Source organism: Salvelinus fontinalis, chromosome 4, assembly GCF_029448725.1.
Source record: "Salvelinus fontinalis isolate EN_2023a chromosome 4, ASM2944872v1, whole genome shotgun sequence".
NCBI lineage: Eukaryota > Metazoa > Chordata > Actinopteri > Salmoniformes > Salmonidae > Salvelinus > Salvelinus fontinalis.
The window spans coordinates 71547610-71573585 of record NC_074668.1 but is presented as its reverse complement, the minus strand read 5'-3'; the positions used below and the strand labels follow the sequence as shown (position 1 = coordinate 71573585).

Here is a 25976-nt window from a genome sequence, read left to right as displayed (position 1 = left end):
GCAAAATGTACTGTCAAATAGCCCTCTAAAGGGTCTTCGCCTTCAGTGTGCCAGACAGACACGTGTGTTTGAATGAGGTTAATGTTAACATCAGTAAAACTACACAGTGAGGAGAGTTTCACTGCAAAGGGTGCCAATCCAAATATTTCAACATTTCCTTAAAGCTGGAATCCTTAATGGTGAAACAGCCATGTCTGTTGGTGATATTACAACAACAACAAAGTTACTGCGAACAACTAACACTAGTAATCTACCATCTCTAGTGGCAGTACTAGTATCTACACTGCACTACCAACTGACTTCCTTGATTACAGTAGCACTTATTCACTTGACAAGATATGACAACACCGAAACAATTACATCTAAGAAAATTAGCCACCCCAGAACTTCAATTAGAAATATGTCCTTTATTAGACAGAAAAAACATAGGCTAATATCTGTTTTGTGACAAGATATACAGTACAGTTGCTAATCAAAGTTGGTATCAAACATTCTTCAAACAATCCTACATTACACCTAAGAGGATGAGCAGTCAAAGCAGTGAGCGGGTCACTGTACAGTAGTGTTAAAGTCTTATTTTAGGATGGTAGAGTAGACACTCCTAACTTCCATCCATCATATATTAGTGAAAACAAGCTATAAGACAGGAACAGCAAATCCAGCCCCCTTTCGCAAAACTACTTCCATCACCAAGATTCAATCCATGTTCATAAAATAAAAAAACTTGTAACTAATTTTAACAAAGATTATATAAATTAAGATATAGGCATGTTACAAGTGGTGTAAAGTACTTAGGTAAAAATACTTTACAGTATTACTTAAGTTGTTTTCTGGAGTATCTGTACTTTACTATTTATATTTTTTACAACTTTAACCTCACTACATTCCCCCTCAAAAAGATTGCACTTTTTACCACATACATTTTCCCCGACACCCAAAAGTACTCGTTACATTTTGAATGCTTAACAGGACAGAAAATTGGTCCAATTCACACTTATCAAAAGAACATCCCATGTCATCTCTACCACCTCTGATCTGGTTGGCTTACTAAACACAAATGCTTAGTTTGTATATTATGTCTGTGTTGGAGTTTGTCCCTGTCTATCCACAAATGTTAAAAACATAGAAATTCTGTTTCCTAATTTCATTAAAATAAGACATTTTTAATTATTTATACTTTCGATACTTAAGTATATTTAAAACCAAATACTTTAACTTTTAATCAAGTAGTATTTTACTGGGTGACTTTCACTTGAGTCATTTTCTATTAAGGCATCTTTACTTTTATTCAAGTATGACAATTGGGTAGTTTGTCCACCACTGCAGGTTACGTGTACATAGTCTGAACACACTTATAGAATGGGAAGGCCTCTGATGACGGTAAATACAGTGTGGCGCACATACATAGATAACATACTGAATCACACTATAAACCTCTATTACACAAAGAAGAAGAACCCATTACAATGAGGGACATATTTACATCAAACTTACATGGTCAAGTGGTTTCTCATATAGAGTATAATTTATGTCACCAGTCAAATCATGCATTCCATTCACAATACACTGCATGGGTTATTTTACACAAACATGGAAAGTTTGTATAGGGTTAAACTAAATAATCTTTAAAACATTAAGTGGATTTCATTTTTAAAATAAAAAATAAAAAAATATTTTCCAACTCTTGCCTTCAACCTCCTACCAACATATTTTTGCTGTACAATTAAAACAATCATTCCTGTAAATAGCATTGTGTATTACATATTTCAATACCCCACTTTATCAATCAAGTCTAATTAAATCCCTCCACCCCATGTAAGGTAACAGATATGTCAAAGAACCGGTTTCAGACGTCACCAAAGGTCCAGAGCCGGAGTGTAAGAGTAGGGTAAAACCCGACATAGACCGGGTGCTACGGCCTTGAAAATGTCCTAGGCCTGAATATTTCAACATAATGGGTGTGCCAGAAAACAGGTTTTTCTAGTATGTGATTCAGTGACAGGTACACACCAGTTTCATGACAAGCGATGGCACAACGACAAACTATTGACATTCTGGATTACTCAATCCAGTCTATGGATGAGAGACACTATTAGTTAAGACTATTTGATTATTAACCAAATATCGGCTCATACTGTGAGTCAAGGGGATATGTGACAATCATAGCAATGAAAAAGATTGAGAGGTTAAATAGAGTACTAGTTACTATCAGGAAGGCCATTTTATATCCAAAGTGCTCATATAAAGATGACATCTATACGGTCCAGTTTTGATTGGACGTAGTCGATAATAAAGTGTACTGCAAAATGTACTGTCAAATAGCCCTTTAAAGGGTCTTCACCTTCAGTGTGCCAGACAGACACGTGTGTTTGAATGAGGTACAGTTCATGTTAACATCAGTAAAACTACACAGTGAGGAGAGTTTCACTGCAAAGGGTGCCAATCCAAATATTTCAACATTTCCTGATCCTGTAGCTGCGGTGACTGACAACACAGAGAAGCATGATGGGATACTGGAGGATTAGGTCTTCTTCTTCAGATCCTCAAAGCGCCGTGACAGGTCATCAAAGTCGATGTCATCAGAGCTCGCAGTGTTTCGACCAACTCCAAAGGAGGAAGTGGGAAGCGTGTCGGGAACTGAGGGCAGCTCAGGGAGGGCGTTGTTATCGTAGATCTGGGATGAAGGCCCAGGGCCTATGGAAAGAACATAGGTTTAGATTGACATTACAAATACACCCCAATGCAACCGTTATGCAAAAAGAACGCAATAATATCGTTGAAGAGATTGACATGTAGGAAAGGAAATATTCATTGAAAACAACTTACCAGAGACCTGGGATCGATCAGAAGGTTTAATAGACAGCTCATCAATCTGAAAAATACACACACATCATGATCTCTCTACCCTGTCTGCATGTTGAAATGTTCAAGTTGTATAGACACATGAGAAGGCAGAGAAAAACAATGTTTTGTATGTTAGTATGTGATTGGGGGAGGAATAATCATTGAAGTAGTGCATTGCTGAGAAGGTCAACACCGCTGGGGTAAGAATGAGCAAAAAGCAAGAGCTAATAATATAATTAACCTCAAATTGCATTCACTTCACTACGAAGAACATTGCTTCCCTGCCACATCCAGTAACATACTAGTTTGACAGCAAGCAGATCTGTTTCAGCATATTATAAATCACTCAGCGCATTCAAAAGACAGTCGTATGCAGTTCAGCACAAGGTTAGTGATTAGCAGTTAATACCAGCTATGACCGTTTCCACATTCTATCTGTTCTTATCCAATCCCTATCATGTCCCTGTAGCATAGCACTGTGCTGCAGAGACAAGCGATGGCACAAGCAAACTATAATGAACTTCTCTTCCCTGAAAGGTGAACTGGCAGGCTGTCCATCTGTCTGGAGAAGCAGAAGGGGCAGGGGGCTCTGACACTTACAGACTCGTAGGTAGGGGGGTAGTTCGGCAGCTCAGGGGGGTGCCCTCCTCTCATTGGAGGCTGGAAGTTGTTAAAGGCATCATATGTGCCAACAGAGGGGCCGGGCATCTAAAGAAAAAAACGAATATGTATAAAAACATCACATTCATATCAACAACATCTCTATATTTCCTAAAGTTGGAATCCTTAATGGTGAAACAGCCATGTCCGTTTGCGATATTACGACAACAAAGTTACTTCAAACTACTAACACTGTTTTCTTCTTCTCTGCCATCGCACGCACGATAGAAAAGCACATATGTACTACACTTTTTTCCCATGCTGCATGAACAATAGCGGTCAGTGGCGCTGTTTCCCCCAACTGCGGACTCCATCTGTAAGCAACTATCTCGCAAACAGAAGTGGTGTCATTCAAGCCACTATTGGGGGGAGGAAAACATTTCTTACTGCTCCTTCATGTGTTGGGTAGCTGAACACTGATGGGGGGCCCATGGGCATAGGCAGGGCTCCAGCGGTGAAGCCTCCGCCGCCGCCACCGCCTCCTCCTCCGCCTGGCTTCTTGAAGTCAGAGTCCACGTCTATGAGGTCAGCCTCCTCGCCTGTACACACCTCCGGCTGCGTGGGGGGGGGGGGTAAAAATAAAATGTTATTCATCACATGCATCGTAAACAACAGGTGTAGACTAAAAGGTACTGCATGATCAATCCAACGTCTGCATTAGTCGTGCAGCATTTATGGTGATACAGCCTCTGCAGTAGTCCGTGCATTCATACTTTCTCGCGCGCAGCAGAGCTGTTGTCAAGGAAGTGAGTTTGCGTTTATACAGGACCTCCCTCCCTCACATACCGTCAACCAATCATGACAATGCGGAGCTAAACAGAGCCCTTTGCATTGTTACAAAATTCAAGAGGTGTCCGGCGAAACGGTAGAGCTTGACCTCTGTATGCTTCCAGAGGTTCCGCAATGAGCGTCACACCCTCCATACGAAGCCTCTGACCACATTTTCAGATGAAGCATAAATTGGCTTTAACAGTGAAATGCTTACTTACGGGCCTTTCCCAACAATGCAGAGAAAGAAAACAGAGAAATAATAACACGTAATCAAAGTAATAATACATACACAATGAGTACTGCTAACATGGCTATATACACAGGTTACCAGCACTGGGTCAATGTAATTGAGGTAGATATGTACATATAACTAGGAATAAAGTTACTAGGCAACAGGACAGGTAATGAGTGCAGTGTATGTGATGAGTCAAAAGAGTGCAAAAAGGGTAAATGCAGATAGTCCGGGCAGGTATTTAGTTTTAGCAGTCTTATGCCATGGGGGTAGAAGCTGTTCAGGGTCCTGTTGGTTCCAGACTTGGTAGTATATAAATAGTAGAGTCAGTCAGGGGGTGGGCACAGGGAGACAGGCTTCATCATCAGATACTCACTCTGACCATGGCATCTGACTCGTAGGGCACGTTGTAATTCTTGGCAATCTCAATGAGGTAGCGCTCCACCAGGATCTTAGGAGGGGCCTCTACACTCAGTTTGTGCATGAGCTAAAGTAGAGACAGGGAAATGTTTCAGGCACAGAAACAAACAAACACATAAATACAGTACCAATCAAAAATTGACACACCTACTCATTCAAGGGTTTCTTTATTTTTACTTTTTTTCTACATTGTAGAATAGTGAAGACATCAAAACTATGAAATAACACCTATGGATTCATGTAACCACACAAAAAAAAGTGTTAAACAAATCAAAATATATATATAATATTTGAGATTCTTCAATGTATCCACCCTTTGCCTTGATGACAGATTTGCACCCTCTTGGCATTCTCTCAACCAGCTTCATGAAGAATGCTTTTCCAACAGTCTTGAAGGAGTTCCCACATATGCTGAGCACTTGTTGGCTGCTTTTCTTTTACTCTGTGGTCCAACTCATCCCAAACCATCTCAATTGGGTTGAGGTCAGGTGATTATGGAGTCAGTCATCTGATGCAGCACTCTATCACTCTCCTTCTGGGTCAAATAGCCCTTACACAGCCTGGAGGTGTGTTTTGGGTCATTGTCCTGTCGAAAAACAAAAATAGTCCCACTAAGCGCAAACCAGATGGGATGGTGTATCGCTGCACATTGCTGTGGTAGCTATGGTGGTTAAGTGTGCCTTGAATTCTAAATAAAGCACTGACAGTGTCACCAGCAAAGCACCCCCACACCACCTCCTCCATGCTATGCTTCACGGTGGGAACCATACGAGGAGATCATCAGTTCACCTACTATGCATCTCACAAAGACACAGCGGTTGGACCAAAAATCTAAAATTTGGACACATCAGACTAAAGGACAGATTTCCACTGGTCTAATGTCCATTGCTTGTGTTTCTTGTCTCAAGTAAGTCTCTTCTTATTATTGGTGTCCTTTAGTAGTGGTTTCTTTGCAGCAATTCGACCATGAAGGCCTGATTCATACGGTCTCCTCTGAACAGTGGCTGTTGAGATGTGTTCGTTACTTGAACTCTGTCAAGCATTTATTGGGCTGGTAACTCTAATGAACTTATCCTCTGCAGCAGAGGTAACTCTGGGTCTTCCTTTCCTGTGGCGGTCCTTATGAGAGCCAGTTCCATAATAGCGCTTGATGGTTTTTGCAACTGCACTTGAAGAAACGTTCAAAGTTCTTGAAATGTTCCATATTGACCTGTCTTAAAGTAACAGACTGTCATTTCTCTTCGCTTATTTGATCTATGCTTGCCATAATATGGACTTGGTCTTTTACCAAATAGGGCTATCTTCTGTATACCACTCCTACCTAGGAATTAAACCCCACAATTTAACTTAACAAAGCACACCTGTTAATTGAAATGCATTCCAGGTGACTACTTCATGAAGCTGGTTGAGAGAACACAAAGAGTGTGCAAAGCAGTCAAGGCAAAGGGTGGCTACTTTGAAGAATCTCAAATATATTTGGATATGTTTAACACTTTATTGGTTACTACATGATTCCATATGTGTTATTTCATAGTTTTGATGTCTTCACTATTATTCTACAATGTAGAAAATAGTAAAAAGAAAAACCCTTGAATGAGTAGGTGTCCAAACTTTGACTGTTACTGTATCTTGAAGCAGATACATCTAAAAATGCATACCCTATCATTGACTGTCCCGATTTGGTTTGTCCTACAGAGCTTGCCATACTCTTTGCTGTATTTGGCACACAGCTGATCAGACACCTGTATGGAGAAAGCACAGTATCAAGGATCACAATACAGCAAAAAGTGTACAAACCGCATTCATTTTTTGTATTTTTAACTGAGGACTAGTTTAAAGTTTTATTAGTCCTATGTAGAGGATATGCATGGTATACATGGTCCACAAAATGCTTACTTGCAGGTTTCTTCGACAATGCAACAATAAAACATAAAAGATAAAACTATGAACAAAGTAAATGGCAGTTGACTAGAATACATTGTAGCATAAGTATAATACAGGAAGGCACAATTTATTGTCCAATCGTTACATGTGTATTAGGGAAGGGGCAGGATGCAAGTGTTTAAATGAGGCAGTATAATAAGACTAGTCCAAGCGACTAGACATGCTAACGCACAATGCATTCTACTCACAATTTTGAGCTCGTTGACCTCAGACTGCAGACGTGGGGCTGCCCAGATGAGAGTGGACACAGCCTCCTGCAGGCCAGGGTCGAGCTCCCTTTCAACAAACAGACAAATAGGTGTTAAGGGATGACAGATTTTTTATTGTCTGAAAGCTCAAATTAAAAATGGTCTGTAACATCATGGGCCAAAAGGGTGACTTAACATGGGGTTGTATGATGCAAGGAACCACTTTACAAAACACAATTATCATTACCATACAGAAAATCAGAAAAATGTAAGCCACCCTATGGACTTATTTACATATTCAGACTGTCTCAAAATAAAACACAGCCCCGTAAAAAAATACAAATGTTTTGTCACCAGATAGGTGCAGTGAAATGTGAAGTTTTACTGGGTGAGCCATAGTAGTACGGCGCCCCCTGTAGCAAATTAGAGTTAAGTAACTTGCTCAAAGGCACATTGACAGATTTTTCACCTTGTCAGCTCCGGTATTCCAACCAGCGACTTTTGTTACTGGCTCAATGCTCTAAGCTACCTGCCACCCTTTAAGGCTCTCCTGGAGGATGGTTGGCAATCCTTAAATAACATAAATCATTTTTTTACTTTACAATTACAACCAAATACTATTTAATGAATAAGGGATCAAATGGCTTAAGTAGGCTACTTCAAAGCAAGGTAACTCTAAGACATGTTATCTATAACCATGTAAGGCTGAAATATGAAGGTTTTCGTGGAGATCTATTGACAGGATAGGAGTAATTTCAAAATTAGGCTCCTCTTAGGGCCGGGGCGATACTCGTTATTATTGTGGCAAGGAAACAAAACACGAAGCGAATTTAACTTCTTTAGGAAAACAGCCCTATGTTGGAAACATACATTTTTCATCCAGAGTCATATTTCTGTATTTTCTAAGCTATAGCACACAATATTTTACATACAGCCGGTTTTTAAAGGACGAAAGAGTTGGGACTGCTTTGGGTTTTCATGGAAGAAATATTGCGACACTTGTTTCATCCCAGCCCTAGCTATTCTAAGAATATTTTTAACACTGTCAGAATGACATGCCCAATGTTGAGTGTTTGAGATGCTTTTAATTAAAAAAATATATATAACCGGAGTAAGTGAACGCACCCGTTCATCAACTGCACGACGGTCATTTATTCAGGAGTGCTGGACAACATTTCTGAAGGACATCGGACATTAATACATGCTATTAGCTAAATACTTAACTACCAAGATAACCAGTCAAGCTACATGATATGTTTTGAATTGGCTAACTAGTCCGTCTGTTAGTCCATCACTATTTTATAGGCTATAGTCTAGCTGCGACAATCTCTCTCCTCAGGCCCAATCACACTGGCATAAATGCAGGGGATGTACACGTGACTTTTCCAGGCTATTCATGGCCGTATGTTCGCTAATCAAAATGTACTGTCAGTGGGCAAATAACTCACTAACTAGCAAGGAATATCAACAAATAGGCTCTAAGCTTTGATCATCTCGTGACCGCAAAACTGTGATCGGCGCAATTTTAGGTTAGAATTTTTTTGCTTGTCCTTCCAGACAATTTACAGTAAATCTATATTCTTCTTGTCCAACTAATTGTTTTACCTGTCCCGGAAAAGTGTTAATGTCAAGCCCTGAAGGATAAACTCAAGACACCCATAATAGGGAAAGGAGTTTTTCCTTGACCAGGAGAAATTTTGGCTCTTCTTTCAATTGTCTTTACTCGATTCCTTGCATCCTCTCTCCGTCTCAAAATGCATTAGAAGAGAAGTACCAAGCCTCCTCCCCTCTCTAACCTCATCCAATGTGTTTTGAGGAGGCAGCAAGGAGACATGATGCAAGGAAATAAACAATTGAGGAAGAGCCTTCTTGTCCGAGTCCTCTAGGCAGGCTCATTTACTTCATGGACTGGATGAGGCCAAAGCGAGCCAGCAGCAGGTCACAGTACAGTTCTAGGATCTCCATGGCTTCTACCAAGTAGTCCTCTCTGATGATGTGTTCCACACGGATCCGTGCTCGCTCATCCTTTCCTGTTGACAGGTAGTCTGCAATCTCCTTCCGTGCTTTCTGAGCTAGCTCAGCTACAAAGGGACAGAAGATCAATTCTGTAAGCATTTATTTTACAGACAACTGAAGGATGGTTTTGTTCTCTTTTTAACAAAAATATGCCTTATAGAAATAGGACATGTTAAATCACAAAACATAGCGTGACTGCTGAATAATAAGAAAACAGGAACTGAGCAGTGTAGCCACCGACGAATCAGCTCAAGCTTCACAACAAACAATTCCGGATATCTGGATCCTGTGAGGCTGGGACCAGCCTGGGCACCACCGATAGGCTATCAAGTTTAAACAACGCTAAGCGTCTACTGTGACAGGCCAACTCTAAAGTTGGAACTACATCTGTCACAGTATAAAAGAAGATGTCTGTACTATTTCAGTCAGTTCTCTGCTTTACCCTGCGTGGTGATACAGTGAACCCGTATATACAAAAATTGCATTTACCATTCTGAGCTTACGTTAAATAAAAATACTTAAAGTATATTCAGTGATTCTGAATCACATTTTATCCTGATACCAGATTCAATTGACGCAACCGGAGACACAAAAATATTAAATAACAGAATAGACTACAGCTTGCACATTGTTTGTGTGTACAGTACCAGTCAAAAGCTTGGACACACCTACTCGTTCAAGGGTTTCTTTATTTCTACATTGTAGAATAGTGAAGACATGAAAACTATGAAATAACACATGGAATCATGTGGTAACCAAAACAAAATCGAAATATATTTTAGATTCTTCCAAGTAGCCACCCTTTGCCTTGATGACAGCTTTGCACTCTGTGCATTCTCTCTACCACCTTCACCTGGAATGATTTTCCAACCGTCTTGATGGAGTTCCCACATACGCTGAGCACTTGTTGGCTGCTTTTCTTTCACTCTGCGGTCCAACTCATCCTAAACCATCTCAATTGGGTTGAGGTCAGGTCATCTGGTGGGAACCACACGTCGCTGCAGAATGCTGTGGTAGCTATGGTGGTTAAGTGTGCCTTGAATTATAAATAAAGCACTGACAGTGTCACCAGCAAAGCACCCCCACACCACCTCCTACATGCTTCACGGTGGGAACCACACGTGGAGATCATCAGTTCACCTACTATGCGTCTCACAAAGACACGGTGGTTGGAACCAAAAATCTCAAATTTGGACCCATCAGACCAAAGGACCGATTTCCACTGGTCTAATGTCCATTGCTTGTGTTTCTTGGCCTAAGCAAGTCTCTTATTATTGGTGTCCTTTAGTAGTGGTTTCTTTGCAGCAATTCGATCATGAAGGCTTGAGTCACACATTCTCCGCTGAACAGTTGATGTTGAGATGTGTCTGTTACTTGAACTCTGTGAAGCATTCCTTTGAGCTGCAATTTCTGAGGCTGGTAACTCTCTAATGAACTTATCCTCAGCAGAGGTAACTCTGGGTCTTCCATTCCTGTGGCAGTCATCATGAGAGCCAGTTTCATCATAGCCCTTGATGGTTTTTGCAACTGCACTTTAAGAAACTTTCAAAGTACTTAATTTTCCAGATTGACTGACCTTAATTTTTTTAAAGTAATGATGGACTGTCATTTCTCTTTGCTTATTTGAGCTGTTCTTGCCATAATATGGACTTGGTCTTTTACCAAATAGGGCTATCTTCTGTATACCAACCCTATCTTGTCACAACACAACTGATTGGCTCAAATGCATTGAGGAAAGAAATTGCACAAATTAACTTTCAACAAGGCACACCTATTAATTGAAATGCATTCCAGGTGACTACCACATGAAGCTGGTTGAGAGAATGCCAAGCGTGCAAAGCTGTCATGAAGGCAAAGGGTGGCTACTTTGAAGAATCTCAAATATAAAATATATTTGGATTTGTTTAACACTTTTTTGGGGGTACATGAATTCATACATGTTATTTAATAGTTTTGATGTCTTCACTATTATTCTACAATGTAGAAAATAGTAACAATAAAGAAAACCCCTGGAATGAGTAAGTGTGTCCAAACTTTTGACTGGTACTGTTGTTGCCTGTCTCACTTTTCTTTTTCTCCAAGAGCTTCAGGCGATTGATCACCAGTCGGAGGTTGACCCGGAGTCTTTCTGCTTTGAATCCTCCCCCGAGCATGATGGCCAGCTAAGGAAACAAAATAAGTTGGTATTGAAAAGAGGAGCCAATACATACTGGCAAGTCTGTCAATTTCTTTGCCACACTGACATACTGCCATCACCCACCATATTGTTTTCACCTATCCTTTGTTCAGAGAACGTGAAGATGAAGGAGATGAGTGAATAAGGAGAGGTTTCGACACTAGTGAGTCATCACCATCATGTGAGCTGGTTGTTGGCCACACCAGTAACTACAGGCAGGTAGGACTGGAGCGGACATATAAAACTGACAGACATTGAGCTATGTAGCTAACTTAACTAGCTAAAAAGCTAACAGTATCTACCACCGAAACCAATAACCGTCTAACTAGCTTACATTGCCTCTATTAGAAATTCAGAAAGTATTAACATTTTAATTAACAAAACCCATGTTGATGGATCACATAGTAAAGGAAATAGTTTTCTAACTTGCTAGTTTGCACAACAAGGATGAAGATATATAGTTAACTACTAACGTTAGTTGTTAGCTATGCTAGCAAGATAGCTAGCTAACGTCTGATAAACAAAGTAGTGTTGTTCGAATAAAACGTATCCAGCTAACGTTAGCTACAGTAATGTTACCTTAAACGACCAAACAATAAAAGGCATTGTAGATATAATAAGATACATTTTATATCTAATGAACACAATTTTTTTACATTACCTGTTAGAGACGTTAGCTAGGTTAACAGCAACTTGTCGAGTTGCTTGACTTCCGTGAATGCGAGTCTTCCTCCTTCAATAACACAAAAAAGACAGAGTGACGTCACGGGAAATGTGCAAAACGTGGGTGTTTCACACCTGCTGTTTACACCACTAGAAGGCGATAGTGGATTTGAGAGCCATAAACGAGATTTCAAAGAAATTAGACCCATTGCCATAAATGTACAGTACGCTTGCTACATAGCCAGATATGCGTTGAGGAAGACGACCACAATATACCTGGTCAAACTGCACAGGGCAGCAAGGCTGAGTTTCAAAACTACACCCCACAGATAAACATTTTTAGATCAGAAAAGCCCTTTTAAATACTCAATTCAAATGAAGCTGCAAGAAGTGGTGTGAACCTTGAACAATAATCATTCATTGAATCAACTATTTAGCTAAATAATTATACATGTTTCTGTCACAGACTGGATAGGTGCAATAAAATGTGGTTTTACAGCATATGTCTACTCATTCCATGGAAGGCCAAGTATCTGCGGGTTTTCGCTCATGGATTAGTAAGGAACTCCTCTCACCTGGTTGTCTAGGTCTTGATTGAAACGAAAAACACTAGGTCCTCCATGGAATGAGTTTGGCACCCGTTTTACAGGGTCAGCCATTGTCGTATCGCCACCCTGGAGCAAATTATGGTTAAGTGCCTTGCCCAAGGGCACATTACCTGCTACCCACAGATCGATTAGCTGAACAGATTAAAAGTGTGAATCTAATTGGTCACAAAAAGTCCAAATAAATCACAGCATGACAAGTTTTGCTTTTTTTGTATTGCAAATTACAAACTATTGACCACTGTTTAACAAATTGCAGCTTCCTGTTTAAAAAATAATCTGTACAAAGAAATATGAATTATTATAACACATACATGATCATAATAAATGCTACAACTTGAGTTTGCTGGCTGAGACTTCTTTGTGTTTCTTCTTCTTGGAGCCCGGGTCCTTGACTCCTTTGATCTGGCTCTTCACTTGGTCTTGTAGTTGGGAGAGAAAAAGGCAGAGGAGGAGCGGAGAGCTTTATCCTTCCCCTCATCCTTGAACAGAGAACAAATTAAAAAATATATTTTTAAGAAACTATTTGCAACTGTGACAGACAGCTGAATCCTAGCTATTGTAATAAATACAAATGAAAATGTGTGGAGAACACAATGGCCTTATCAGTCTATATTGATCACACAGAAATACACTGCTCAAAAAAATAAAGGGAACACTTAAACACAATGTAACTCCAAGTCAATCACACTTCTGTGAAATCAAACTGTCCACTTAGGAAGCTACACTGATTGACAATACATTTCACATGCTGTTGTGCAAATGGAATAGACAAAAGGTGGAAATTATAGGCAATTAGCAAGACACCCCCAATAAAGGAGTGATTCTGCAGGTGGTGACCACAGACCACTTCTCAGTTCCTATGCTTCCTGGCTGATGTTTTGGTCACTTATGAATGCTGGCGGTGCTCTCACTCTAGTGGTAGCATGAGACGGAGTCTACAACCCACACAAGTGGCTCAGGTAGTGCAGCTCATCCAAGATGGCACATCAATGTGAGCTGTGGCAAGAAGGTTTGCTGTGTCTGTCAGCGTAGTGTCCAGAGCATGGAGGCGCTACCAGGAGACAGGCCAGTACATCAGGAGACGTGGAGGAGGCCGTAGGAGGGCAACAACCCAGCAGCAGGACCGCTACCTCCGCCTTTGTGCAAGGAGTAGCACTGCCAGAGCCCTGCAAAATGACCTCCAGCAGGCCACAAATGTGCATGTCTGCTCAAACGGTCAGAAGCAGACTCCATGAGGGTGGTATGAGGGCCCGACGTCCACAGGTGGGGGTTGTGCTTACAGCCCAACACCGTGCAGGACGTTTGGCATTTGCCAGAGAACACCAAGATTGGCAAATTCGCCACTGGCGCCCTGTGCTCTTCACAGATCAAAGCAGGTTCACACTGAGCACATGTGACAGAGTCTGGAGACGCCGTGGAGAACGTTCTGCTGCCTGCAACATCCTCCAGCATGACCGGTTTGGCGGTGGGTAAGTCATGGTGTGGGGTGGCATTTCTTTGTGGGGCCGCACAGCCCTCCATGTGCTCGCCAGAGGTAGCCTGACTGCCATTAGGTACCGAGATGAGATCCTCAGAGCCCTTGTGAGACCATATGCTGACACATGCACATTTGTGGACTGCTGGAGGTCATTTTGCAGGGCTCTGGTAGTGCTACTCCTGGCACAAAGGCGGAGGTAGCGGTCCTGCTGCTGGTTTGTTGCCCTCCTACGGCCTCCTCCACATCTCCTGATGTACTGGCCTGTCTCCTGGTAGCGCCTCCATGCTCTGGACACTACGCTGACAGACACAGCAAACCTTCTTGCCACAGCTCGCATTGATGTGCCATCCTGGATGAGCTGCACTACCTGAGCCACTTGTGTGGGTTGTAGACTCCGTCTCATGCTACCCCTAGAGTGAGAGCACCGCCAGCATTCAAAAGTGACCAAAACATCAGCCAGGAAGCATAGGAACTGAGAAGTGGTCTGTGGTCACCACCTGCAGAATCACTCCTTTATTGGGAGTGTCTTGCTAATTGCCTATAATTTCCACCTTTTGTCTATTCCATTTGCACAACAGCATGTGCAATTTATTGTCAGTCAGTGTTGCTTCCTAAGTGGACAGTTTGATTTCACAGAAGTGTGATTGACTTAGAGTTACATTGTGTTGTTTAAGTGTTCCCTTTATTTTTTTGAGCAGTGTATAATGGAGGGGCTTGCATTTGAAAGACAAGGTTAACTAAATATAAAAACGAGACATGCAGAGAAAGAAAACACTGACCTTTAATAAAGTTGCTTTGCCTCCCTTTGTGAGTTTCTTGGGGTTTTCTGCCACCTCTGCCTTTGATTGTTTCTTATTTTCTCCAGTTCTGTCCTTCAGTTTCCGTCTCTTCTCCTTCATCTTGATGCTCTTCACCTTCTTCTTCTTGCGTCTCTCTCGTTTCTTGTCTGTGGGGGTCTTTTCAGAGTCACCCAGCACGTCGCCAGCCTTGTTCTTCTCCTAAGATCAGAAAGGAAATGGTGTTACCCTGTCTTCAGAAGAATCTACTAAAAGGCTACTATGGTAGACAACACAGAAGTACATTGGTTGACTTCGACACTTGAATGCTTTTGTACGCGTCAGTGTACTCTATTAGACTATGATTTCCCATAACATGAAACATATTGGAAAGGGATGCATGACAAACCTTGACTTCCTCTGGAGCCAATAGTGGCATTACTGGCACAACTTCCTCCATAGCAATAGAAGGCAAATTGGAGATAACTTTCACTTCAGGAACAGGCTGCAGGACACAAAGAAAAGGTCAAACATATCAATATTGTGTAAAAAGCATTTCCATTTGTACAAAATCCTTCATTATAAACTGTGTTGTTCAAACCCTAAATGCTGATTGTCTGAAAGCCCTGGTATAGCACTGTATACCACAGGTATGAAAAAACCTGTATTTTCTAGGCACTCCACGTTGCGTCGTACGACAGCCCTTAGCCACGGTATATTGGCAATATACCACACCCCCTCGTGCCTTATTGCTTAAATATACCATATTTAAAAGACAAGCATAAATTATGGTTGTCATGCAAATGCTACAGTGTTTAATTTATTAGGATCCCCATTAGCTACTCCACATGCAGCAGCTACTCTTCCTGAGTTCTACATAAAACATACAAATACATGACAAAGTACAAAGTACAGAACAGTAATAGACAAGAACATAAGACATTGCATTTTTTTTTTTTAAGTTACATATAGGAAAGACACAGAGACAACAAAAATACTACTTACACACTATTCATTAATACGGTACAGTTCAATTAGATCTTTAGAAAGAGGAGCGGTGCTGTGATACAAGATGTTGTTTTAAAGCTAAACTTGCTTTTTGCCTGTGTAACCTCTGGTGGCAGAGCGTTCCACAATGATATAGCTCTATACATAACTAAGTGACACAATAAATCTGTTTTTGGTTTGGGTACCATGAAGAAACCCATAGTGGAGTGTCATGCATGTCTGTTTGAAGTGTATGCAAATAGATTACACACGTGGTTAGGCATTTTCAACACACAACTGTTTCTTAAAAAGACTAGAAGGGGCCTCCCGGGTGGTGCAGTGGTCTAGGGCACTGCATCGCAGTGCTAGCTGTGCCACCAGAGACTCTGGGTTCGAGCCCAGCAGCCGGCCGCGACCCGGGAGGTCCATGGGGCGACGCACAATTGGCCCAGCGTCATCCGGGTTAGGGAGGGTTTGGCCGGTAGGGATATCCTTGTCTCATCACGCACTAGCGACTCCTGTGGCGGGCCGAGCGCAGTGCACGCTAACCAGGTCAGCAGGTGCACAGTGTTTCCTTCGTCACATTGGTGCGGCTGGCTTCCGGGTTGGATGCGCGCTGTGTTAAGAAGCAGTGCGGCTTGGTTGGGTTGTGTTTTGGAGGACGCATGGCTTTTGGCCATGCGTCGAAGGTGGCTTTCGACCTCCGTACGGGAGTTGTAGCGATGAGACAAGATAGTAACTACTAACAATTGGATACTACGAAATTGGGGGAGAAAAGGGGGTAATTATTTTTTTTTTTTTTAACAAAACAAAAAACTAGAAGAGAAAGACTATCATGAAAGACTATCATGTTGCTGATGTTAGTTTTGTGTGTGCAGTTAAGGGCAAGGCGTGCTGCTTTGTTTTGAGCTAGCTGCAGCTTTGCAGTATCCAGGGCACATGGAAACATTGACAGGAAAACTCACCGGTTTGGGTGTGAAGTGGAAGTTAGAGAGAGCGTCAAGTTTAAGGAATAGAGAATCCATGAGCTTTTGAATTTCTACATGGGCTGGGTTTTCTTCATCCTCTGTCTTTTGCTGAAATACAAGGGAAATAGATTCAAATAATATAAATAATTTATTCAACAAACAGAAAATGCATTAATTGCAATATAGAGAAAAGCCAAGTATGTTCACACTAAAATATAATCGAATAACTACCTAATTCTGCTTGAGGTACTCTTGCTCATAAACCTCTGCAAGGCTCAGCTTGCTCTTCTCATGGTCCAGAGTCAGCCTCTTCTTGTACTCAAATACCTCTTCCTTAGGCTTCTCCTTGCGCACCACATCATCCCACACCTCGGAAAAAAATACAAGTCAGAAAACAAAATTTCCTTTGAAATGTCCCAATGTGGTTACATCGGAACTAAATACTGGATAGACCTATACTTGTTTTACCCATTTACTCGCAAAGAAACGATGATGACACATTCAGCTTGATTCAACTGAAAACAGTTGTTCAGTTTGTTGTCAAGATTGAGTTGTCTCTAGAGACGGGTTAGCTAACAACATCACGAAAACGATGCACGCGATTCAATGGTGCAGACGTTCGTGCGTTGTTGTGATTCTGAATGGCCAGATACAGTAGTTATCAACAATGACAAGAAGCTGCCATGTGGGAAATCATAGGTGGCTCTTTTCAGCCAGTTTCATCTTGTTCTCGATACTATGTCTTGTTTTGAGGTGTTTTGAGTGATGTCTATGCTAAAATGGCTCAAATTCACTAGCTAGCTAAACAACAACTATAACGATGTACTTGAAAGACAATTCTCATTGTGAAAATGTATGTTTTCAATAAACATTAGAGACTAAATATAGTTTACATTTAAGCCAACCCAGTCTGTTCTGCCCCATAGTTGAGCATGCATCGGTTTTGTTGCAAAACAACCGACCCGTCTAGACACTGACCTGGTCTTTAATCCTCTGCTTGATGATGTCCTCCAGCTGCAAAGTAGTTTCCTCTGTTACAGCAGGGGCTGAGAGAAAACAGAGCAAATGTTACCTGACTGAACAAGCACCCTCTCCGACACACACAAACTTGCAGTAAGTAAAATACTAAACCATCTCCAACGGGACTGACAGCTAAATGAACAGACTGACAAGCATGTGGTACGTACCCATCCGGGAGGCCAAGTCAAATGCCACATCCACCTCAAGAAGGCTGTTCTCTGGACGAGTCTGAGCAGACACCTCTCCTGTTAGTTGCCATGGCTTTTCTCCCATGGCAGCCTTTTCCAAATCCTGGATCTTTTCAGCCATCTGTGTAAGGTAAGAATTTACCATTTCATTAGTCTGCTACATAAGTTTATATGTACGGCAGATGAAAAAAATAGTGAATGAAATGACACCCAACCCAATTTAGATATTCTAAAACAGCCCTTGAGGAAAAGCTTGCCTTGTCTTGTCGTTTCTCAAAGGATGATTTGGATTCAGGTTTTGTTGCATTTTGAGACTTTCCTCCAAAGATGTCCGCCATGTCTTCTCCCTCACTGTCATCACTTTCTGCAGGTAGGTTAAAGGTCACCCGTTTCAAAGCCTCCTTGGCTTGTCTGCACTCTTCATCCTCAACGAAGTCCCTAAAACTGCAAAGGAACAAACAACTCTTGTCATAAGTACAAAATAAATATCCCTGCCCTAAATTCCCTATTAATGCAATTCCAACCGTGACATTCACATGAGATTCCTGCATCAGCCACTTACTCATTTTCTTCATCATCATCATCATCTTGCAGTCCATCCATACTGTTGTCCTCTGCATCTGATTGGTCAGCTGTTTGCGCAGGATCATCATCCACAGCATCAAAGAAGTCTTTGTACTTCAGATTCCTGGAACTTTTCAGCTACAGGAAGAACATAGTACATTAATAGGAATGCTGTGTGTTTGTCTACAATAATGACCAGAAACACCACCAAACACAAGTAGCTGAATAGTAGTTAGGTCTGGCAGAGAGAAAAACTATATGATACATACTGTGCTTGTTTTTTCTGTTTTTTTGGAAGAAACATCTTCACTGAAGAGGTCTTCGTCATCATCTTCATCTCCAGAGGGCAAGTCCTGGAAGTAGTCTACATCACCGTTCCCCTCCTTCCCCTCCCTTCTGTCCATATCGTCCAGAAAGGACTCCATCTCTGAGAGCTTGAAGAACCTGTCATCAACCTCTGATGGAGGACCCAGTGGTTTTGACTCTCTCTACGCTGAGCATTTCTTTTGTTGAGCTTGTTTTTCTAATGCGTCCACATCAAAATCTACATCAGAGTCCTCGTCTGTGTTATCCCTTCTCAAGGCATCCATAGCAGTTTTAAGCATGGGTGGTTCTTCTTCCTGCAAATCTCCATCTCTCATCTCCTCTTCTATGTCTTCACTATCTTGTCCATCCCTTTTATCTGGCTCCTCATCAGCATCCTCTTCATCACACAGGATACTCAGAGCTGTATCCAAGGCAGCCTGACTCACTGCTGTCTCAAAGTGCTTCAGCACTGCAGTATTTTGGAGCTCCAGCTCCTGCCATATCTGTTCCTCGTCAAAGTTATCAACCACCAGTTGGTCCAGAGGACTTCCCTTTGAGCCTGCTGGCTTGTGGGTTTTGTGTAAATCATACAGGGTCTTAGTGAGAGAAGTGAAGTCTGTTGCCACTCCATCCTGAAGACTATACACAAAGAAAAAACAAAAAAAGCAATTTTTGTTAACAGTATTCTTCAAGTAGTAGTGGTTAGTAACATTAACAGTCTTCTTCAACCAACCCTGGCCTTGAAAACCCACAGGGTGTGCAGGGGTTTGTTCTAGCCCAGTACCCACACCTGGCTCAACTAATCAAGGGTAGCTAAATTACTAGAATCAAATTTATCGGTGCTGCTGGGCTATCTTTAAGAATATTTGATGACGTGTTCTAGCTAACCAAACAGGGAATGCTTGCAGATGGTTGCTTGCTCCAACACCATCGTGAAGTTTGCAGATGACAACAGTGGTAGGCCTGATCACCGACAACGATGAGACAGCCTATAGGAAGGAGGTTAGAGACCTGGCCGGGTGGTGCTAGAATAACAACCTATCCCTCAACGTAACCAAGACTAAGGAGATGATTGTGGACTACAGGAAAAGGAGCACGCCTCCATTCTCATTGACGGGGCTGTAGTGGAGCAGTTTGAGAGCTTCAAGTTCCTTGGTGTCCACATCAACAACAAACTAGAATGGTCCAAACACACCAAGACAGTTGTGAAGAGGACACGACAAAGCCTATTCCGGAAACTAAAAAGATTTGGCATGGGTCCTGAGATCCTCAAAAGGTTCTACAGCTGCAACATCGAGAGCATCCTGACCGGTTGCATCACTGCCTGGTACAGCAATTGCTCGGCCGAGGGTTCGCACTACCCACTTCAGAGGGTAGTGCGTACGGCCCAGTACATCACTGGGGCAAATCTGCCTGCCATCCAGGACCTCTACACCAGGCGGTGTCAGAGGAAGGTCCTAAAAAGTGTCAAAGACCCCAGCCATAGACTGATCTCTCTACTACCGCATAGCAAGCGGTACCGGAGTGCCAAGTCTAGGACAAAAAGGCTTCTCAACAGTTTTTACCACCAAGCCATAAGACTCCTGAACAGGTAACCAAATGGTTACCCAGACTATTTGCATTGTGTGCCCCTGTAAATAAGTGTATTCGGCGCACGTGACAAATAAACTTTGATTTGATAGATGCTTGCTAGCCTTAGCATTGTGTAACGATGGCAGCAAGTGAATTAATTGATTTAAAGTTAAACATATCTAGATATTATTATAAAAATTGTGCACTTACATAAGAAAATGTTCTGGAAGTGCAGTTTTTATGTTGAGTAGCTTTAAACAGCCCTCCAACGTGTTACATATGTCCCCGATAGCCATCGTTTTTGCTCACATGGGAACATTTGTGTAACAAGAAAATATTCTCCCCCCGGAAACAATCTCTGGTGTGCTATAAAGATCCGGATAGCAGGTCAGGTTTAAATTTAGCTAGCTGGATAGACAACATTAATATCCCAAATAACTTTATTTACAAGTGCAATGTACGGGTTTTAATTGAAAAGCAATATACGTGTACTCTATCCCATTGTCTTGACATTCAAAGCAATTCGCTATCCTACGTTGCACGAATCTTCGAAAATATGGCGGCGTCGGTGTTGAAGGTTGCACGTACGTATAGATAGCTATCTGTTGTTGTTAGCCAGCTTGCTAACGTCAGCTGATAAATATTGTTTCACATGTAATAAACAGTCTCTTTAGACTTGTATCTCAGGCTACACAACAAAGTAAGCTAAATCCACCGTTGTTAGTGCAGAATTACTTTTAGCAAGTGTTTCCTGTTGCTATCTACTTGACTTATCCAGGTAGCATATTCAATCAAATACGATTCGTAGTCATCAAAACACTGTATGGTATAGTATGGCTGAACTAAATACTTTATTTATTTAGTTACAGGTCTCTCAAAGTGTGTTCGTCACACTTGTTCTCCAATGCTGAGGACAATTTCAACCTCAACACCACTCTGCCAAGGTATTCCAGGATCTGTATGGAAACTGGGAAGGCTAAATCACATCGCTATAGCTGTACCAGACATGGAGAAAGCCACTGCTCTTTACAGAGATGTACTGGGGGCTCAGGTCAGCGATAAAGTTCCCCTTCCTGAGCATGGAGTCTACACTGTCTTTGTGGAGCTGGGTAACACAAAGCTGGAACTGCTGCACCCACTCGGGGAGAAGAGCCCCATTGCAGGCTTCCTACAGAAGAACAAATCTGGTGGGATGCACCATATCTGCATTGAGGTGAGTCAGTCTTAGCAATGCTGCATATGCTGTTCAGCACACATGAATGGGCTGTATTCACTCACTCTATCCTTGTCCCCTCATCTGTTCTCTAATGTAATCATATTGTATGTTATTTTTGTGATTTCAGGTTGATGATATCAGTGCAGCGATAGTGGATCTGAAGGCTAGGAACATAAGAACCCTGTCAGCTGAACCACGGATAGGCGCTCATGGGAAACCTGTCATGTTCCTCCACCCAAAAGACTGTGATGGAGTACTTGTGGAACTGGAGCAAGCTTGAATACCCACAGGTCTCATAAACTGTAGGTCACAATTAGCCGGTTTGAAAATTGATTTATTATTGCGCTTTTTCCACCAGTAATAATGATAGCAAAGGTAGATTTTTTTACATGTATAATAGCACGGCTTTGATCTATGAAATATAATATATACACTACTAGTCAAAAGTGTTAGAACACCTACTCATTGAAGGGTTTTTATTTTTACAATTTATTTTTACAATTGTATACATTGTAGAATAATAGTGAAGACATCAAAACTATGAAATAACACATGGAATCATATAGTAACAAAAAAAGTGTTAAACAAATCAAAATACACCGCTCAAAAAAATAAAGGGAACACTTAAACAACACAATGTAACTCCAAGTCAATCACACTTCTGTGAAATCAAACTGTCCACTTGAAGCAACACTGATTGACAATACATTTCACATGCTGTTGTGCAAATGGAATAGACAAAAGGTGGAAATTATAGGCAATTAGCAAGACACTCCCAATAAAGGAGTGATTCTGCAGGTGGTGACCACTTCTCAATTCCTATGCTTCCTGGCTGATGTTTTGGTCACTTTTGAATGCTAGCGGTGCTTTCATTCTAGTGGTAGCATGAGACGGAGTCTACAACCCGCACAAGTGGCTCAGGTAGTGCAGCTCATCCAAGATGGCACATCAATGAAAGCTGTGGCAAGAAGGTTTGCTGTGTCTGTCAGCGTAGTGTCCAGAGCATGGAGGCGCTACCAGGAGACAGGCCAGTACATCAGGAGACGTGGAGGAGGCCGTAGGAGGGCAACAACCCAGCAGCAGGACCGCTACCTCTGCCTTTGTGCAAGGAGGAGCACTGCCAGAGCCCTGCAAAATGACCTCCAGCAGGCCACAAATGTGCATGTGTCTGCTCAAACGGTCAGAAACAGACTCCATGAGGGTGGTATGAGGGCCCGACGTCCACAGATGGGGGTTGTGCTTACAGCCCAACACCGTGCAGGACGTTTGGCATTTGCCAGAGAACACCAAGATTGGCAAATTCGCCACTGGCGCCCTGTGCTCTTCACAGATGAAAGCAGGTTCACACTGAGCACATGTGACAGACGTGACAGAGTCTGGAGACGCCGTGGAGAACGTTCTGCTGCCTGCAACATCCTCCAGCATGACCGGTTTGGCGGTGGGTCAGTCATGGTGTGGGGTGGCATTTCTTTGAGGGGCCGCACAGCCCTCCATGTGCTCGCCAGAGGTAGCCTGACTGCCATTAGGTACAGAGATGAGATCCTCAGACCCCTTGTGAGACCATATGCTGGTGCGGTTGGCCCTGGGTTCCTCCTAATGCAAGACAATGCTACACCTCATATGGCTGGAGTGTGTCAGCAGTTCCTGCAAGAGGAAGGCATTGATGCTATGGACTGGCCCGCCCGTTCCCCAGACCTGAATCCAATTGAGCACATCTGGGACACCATCCACCAACGCCACGTTGCACCACAGACTGTCTAGGAGTTGGCGGATGCTGTAGTCCAGGTCTGGGAGGAGATCCCTCGGGAGACCATCCGCCACCTCATCAGGAGCATGCCCAGGCGTTGTAGGGAGGTCATACAGGCACGTGGAGGCCACACACACTACTGAGCCTCATTTTGACTTGTTTTAAGGACATTACATCAAAGTTGGATCAGCCTGTAGTGTGGTTTTCCTCTTTAATTTTGAGTGTGACTCCAAATCCAGACCTCCATGGGTTGATACATTTGATTTCCATTGATCATTTTTGTGTGATTTTGTTGTCAGCACATTCAACTATGTAAAGAAAAAAGTATTTAATAAGAATATTTCATTCATTCAGATCTAGGATGTGTTATTTTAGTGTTCCCTTTATTTTTTTGAGCAGTGTAATATCAAAATAGCCACTCTTTGCCTTTAAGACAGCTTTGCACACTCTTGGCATTCTCTCAACCAGCTTCACCTGGAATGCTTTTCCAACAGTCTTGAAGGAGTTACCACGTATGCTGAGCACTTGTTGGCTGCTTTTCCTTCACTCTGTTGTCCGACTCATCCCAAACCATCTCAATTTGGTTGAAGTAGGGGGATTGTGGAGGCCAGGTCATCTGATGCAACACTCCATCACTCTCCTTCTTGTTAAAATATCCCTTATACATCCTGGAGGTGTGTTGAGACATTGTCCTGTTGGAAAAATAAATGATAGTCTCACTAAGCCCAAACCAGATGTGATGTTGTTGCAGAATGCTATGGTAGCCGTGCTGGTTAATTCGAAATAAATCACAGTGTCACCAGCAAAGCACCCCCACACTATAACACCTCCTCCATGCTTTACTATGGGAAATACACATGCAGAGATCATCCGTTCACCCACACCGCATCTCACAAAGACATGGCGGTTGGAACCAAAAATCTCCAATTTGGACTCGAGACCAAAGGACAAATTTCCACCGGTCTAATGTCCATTGCTCAGGTTTTTTGGCCCAAGCAAGTCTCTTCTTCTAGGTGACCTTTAGTAGTGGTTTCTTTGCAACAATTTGACCATGAAGGCCTGATTCACACAGTCTCCTCTGAACAGTTGATGTTGAGATGTGTCTGTTACTTGAACTCTGTGAAGCATTTCTTTGAGCTGCAGTTTCTGAGGCTGGTAACTTTAATGAACTTATCCTCTGCAGCAGAGGTAACTCTGGGTCTTCCATTCCTGTGGCGGTCCTCATGAGAGCCAGTTTCATTATATCGCTTGATGGTTTTTGCGACTGCACTTGGAACAAACTTTCAAAGTTCTTGAAATGTTCTGTATTGACTGACCTTCATGTCTTGATGTTTCTCTTTGCTTATTTGAGCTGTTCTTGCCATAATATGGACTTGGTCATTTACCAAATAAGGCTATCTTCTGTATACCCCCCTACCTTGTCACAACACAACTGATTGGCTCAAACGCATTAAGAAGGAAATAAATTCCACAAATGAACTTTTATGAAGGCACATATTTTGATTTGTTTAACACTTTTTTAGTTACTACATGATTCCATATGTGTTAGTTCATAGTTTTGATGTCTTCAGTATAGGTGTTCTGAAACGTTTGACCAGTAGTGTATTGGTTTGCTTTCCTTTAAAAAAATGTTTTTCTAATAATCTTTATCTGCCTTAAAAGTAAGTGTCTATTTGCCTCTGCTGTGAATAAATTATATTATCGACTCTAAGCACTTATGGTGAGTAAATTCACATGTATTAATTCATTTTCACGTGTACATAGATAAATGTTTTATGTGAAATAACTCTTATTTAAACTGAGATGATAGAGTTGCTGGGGAAATATTTACCCGGAGCGAATTCAATAATCATGCACCTTTCAGCTGGCTCTCAGAGGAATGCTCTCTCTCATTGTGAAGAAAAGCAAAATGGCCTTTTGATTTACAACTTCTGGAAATTTAATTTGAACTTGCTATGCAACAGGACAAATGTCTTAATATAAAAATGTATGAACTGATAAGTATATTGAGTTTAAAAACGTTATTTCAGTGTACTAAAAGCATTTAAGCTTAATTGCATGGACATTTTAAGAAGCCTGTCCAGTCTTATCTTTAGTGTTGCAGCAGCCTTTTCTTAAATCCTCAGTGCCATAGTTCTCCAGGCTGTTAGGAATTGGAGTGAAGAAATGCAAAAGGAACTTCCTCACAGTTTCTGCATGAATATAAATGCATAGCCTTCAGCATATATTCCTAATGACATTAGTCAGGCTCTTGTTTTGGAACTACATTTCAGGCAATGTGTTTATGTCGCTGACTTTCTGCGGTGTTAAACATGTAATAGTTTAATTTGATGTGAAATACGCACATTCAGTAGCTTTGCCAATAATTTGTCACCAGTCTGGTGCCTAGATCAACTTATGTTCTGCAGCAGAGGTAACTCTGGGTCTTCCATTCCTGTGGCGGTCCTCATGAGAGCCAGCTTCATCATAGTGCTTGATGGTTTTTGCAACTGCACTTGAAGAAACTTTCAAAGTTCTTGAAATGTTCTCTGTTGACTGACCTTCATGTCTTAAAGTAATGATGGACTGTCATTTCTCTTTGCTTATTTGAGCTGTTCTTGCCTAAATATAACATAACATTCAATAATATAGAC

The 25976-nt window shown here is 41.8% G+C and overlaps 2 protein-coding genes and 1 pseudogene across 8 annotated transcripts; 1 reads left to right on the top strand and 2 right to left on the bottom strand.

Annotated features, from left to right (window-relative positions):
* Nucleotides 1-387: 387 nt before the first annotated feature.
* LOC129854321 (IST1 homolog) lies at nt 388-12912 on the bottom strand. 3 transcript variants are annotated; one of them, XM_055921241.1, is made up of 12 exons: nt 12834-12912; nt 11924-11984; nt 11336-11356; nt 11141-11237; nt 8960-9140; nt 7060-7147; nt 6586-6669; nt 4884-4994; nt 3892-4059; nt 3445-3552; nt 2827-2872; nt 388-2694 (listed from the first exon to the last, which is right to left on the bottom strand). In XM_055921241.1, exons 1-12 carry the CDS (start codon nt 12839-12841, stop codon nt 2522-2524), a joined length of 1146 nt encoding a protein of 381 aa, XP_055777216.1. In that variant the 5' UTR covers nt 12842-12912; the 3' UTR covers nt 388-2521. The 3 variants fall into 3 exon arrangements, with proteins under 3 accessions (XP_055777216.1, XP_055777218.1, XP_055777217.1); XM_055921243.1 differs by lacking the exon at nt 11336-11356 and having other exon boundaries at nt 11913-11984; XM_055921242.1 differs by lacking the exon at nt 11336-11356 and having other exon boundaries at nt 11141-11239.
* Nucleotides 12716-20677, bottom strand: LOC129854320 (U3 small nucleolar ribonucleoprotein protein MPP10-like; annotated as a pseudogene).
* On the top strand, nt 20293-25054 carry mcee (methylmalonyl CoA epimerase). Of its 5 annotated transcripts, none has more exons than XM_055921246.1 (3): nt 20293-20399; nt 21244-21593; nt 21724-25054. In XM_055921246.1, exons 2-3 carry the CDS (start codon nt 21285-21287, stop codon nt 21874-21876), a joined length of 462 nt encoding a protein of 153 aa, XP_055777221.1. In that variant the 5' UTR covers nt 20293-20399; nt 21244-21284; the 3' UTR covers nt 21877-25054. The 5 variants fall into 5 exon arrangements, with proteins under 5 accessions (XP_055777221.1, XP_055777219.1, XP_055777220.1 ...); XM_055921244.1 differs by lacking the exon at nt 20293-20399 and adding an exon at nt 20881-20964; XM_055921245.1 differs by lacking the exon at nt 20293-20399 and adding an exon at nt 20885-20964 and having other exon boundaries at nt 21250-21593.
* The last annotated feature ends 922 nt before the right edge of the window (nt 25055-25976 follow it).